This window comes from Sphaeroforma arctica, assembly GCF_001186125.1.
Source record: "Sphaeroforma arctica JP610 unplaced genomic scaffold supercont1.493, whole genome shotgun sequence".
Taxonomy (NCBI): Eukaryota; class Ichthyosporea; order Ichthyophonida; genus Sphaeroforma; species Sphaeroforma arctica.
In genome coordinates this window covers 24900-25832 of record NW_014040065.1, presented here as the reverse complement: position 1 = coordinate 25832, position 933 = coordinate 24900, and the positions used below count along the sequence as shown (strand labels likewise).

The window sequence follows — 933 nt, the reverse complement described above, 5'->3', positions numbered from 1 at the left end:
ATATATATATGTATGTATATATATGTGTGTACGTATATGAGAAACACTAGAAAGTTTAATCTGTTATATGCACGTATAGGCGTGACAAGCAAAATGAATCAAAACCTTTGCATTTCCATGTTATACCACCGCCGTAATCTGTAAGATACATTCAGTTGTCAACTGTATCGCATTTTAAATTAATATGTTGCATTCACGTCATGGTTGCGCAAGCACAGATATGAGGACATGGCTGTGACTGAGATTCTGCAGATGATGGGACGCGCCGGACGACCACAATTCGATGATTCCGCAACGGTAATGATAATTGCGTTGTTTATGGTTTGTGTTAAGATTTGAAAGGCGATTGGGTGTTGTGATTTATTCTTGATCCGTATCATTGTGATTTATTTTTGATCCGTGTCGTAGCATTGCTGTATCGTTCTGCCTGTTGTATTTTAATATGTTGACCGTGTGCAGTATATTATCGCAACACATACTGTATTCCAATCCGAGGTGTCCCGGGTGTTCCAATTATTAAATCGCAAGCTACAGCTTTGCTGATGGCGTTGTGTGCTATTTCCTTCTCCTCCATGGCTCTATCGTCGTTCGGCATTCGGAGTTGGCGATCGTCTCGGTACGGAAGCCCACTATAGTACTTATTCTAGCTAATCACTACGAGAAGGGTACGCTATGGTTCTCATTCTAATTCATCACGACGAAAGGGGTGCGATATAGTACTCGTTTTAACTAATCACTACAAGAAGGGTGCGATAAAGTGCTCATTTTAACTAATTGGTACGAGAAGGGTGCGCCATAGTTCTCATTTCAACTAATCGCTTACGAGAAGGGTGCGCTATAGGACTCATTTTAACTAATCGCTACGAGAAGGGTGCGCTATAGGACTCATTTTAACTATTCGCTACGAGAAGGGTGCGCTATAGGACTCATTTT

At 41.2% G+C, this 933-nt stretch overlaps 1 protein-coding gene across 1 annotated transcript in view; it reads left to right on the top strand.

The window, feature by feature from the left end:
* Nucleotides 1-933, top strand: part of SARC_06732 (activating signal cointegrator 1 complex subunit 3) — a gene marked incomplete at its 5' end in the record, with an annotated part of 37605 nt that overhangs the window by 28346 nt on the left and 8326 nt on the right. Inside the window, one exon of the mRNA XM_014299351.1 lies at nt 219-297. Coding sequence (XP_014154826.1) covers nt 219-297 — 79 coding nt within the window. The remainder of the gene's footprint in view (nt 1-218; nt 298-933) is intronic.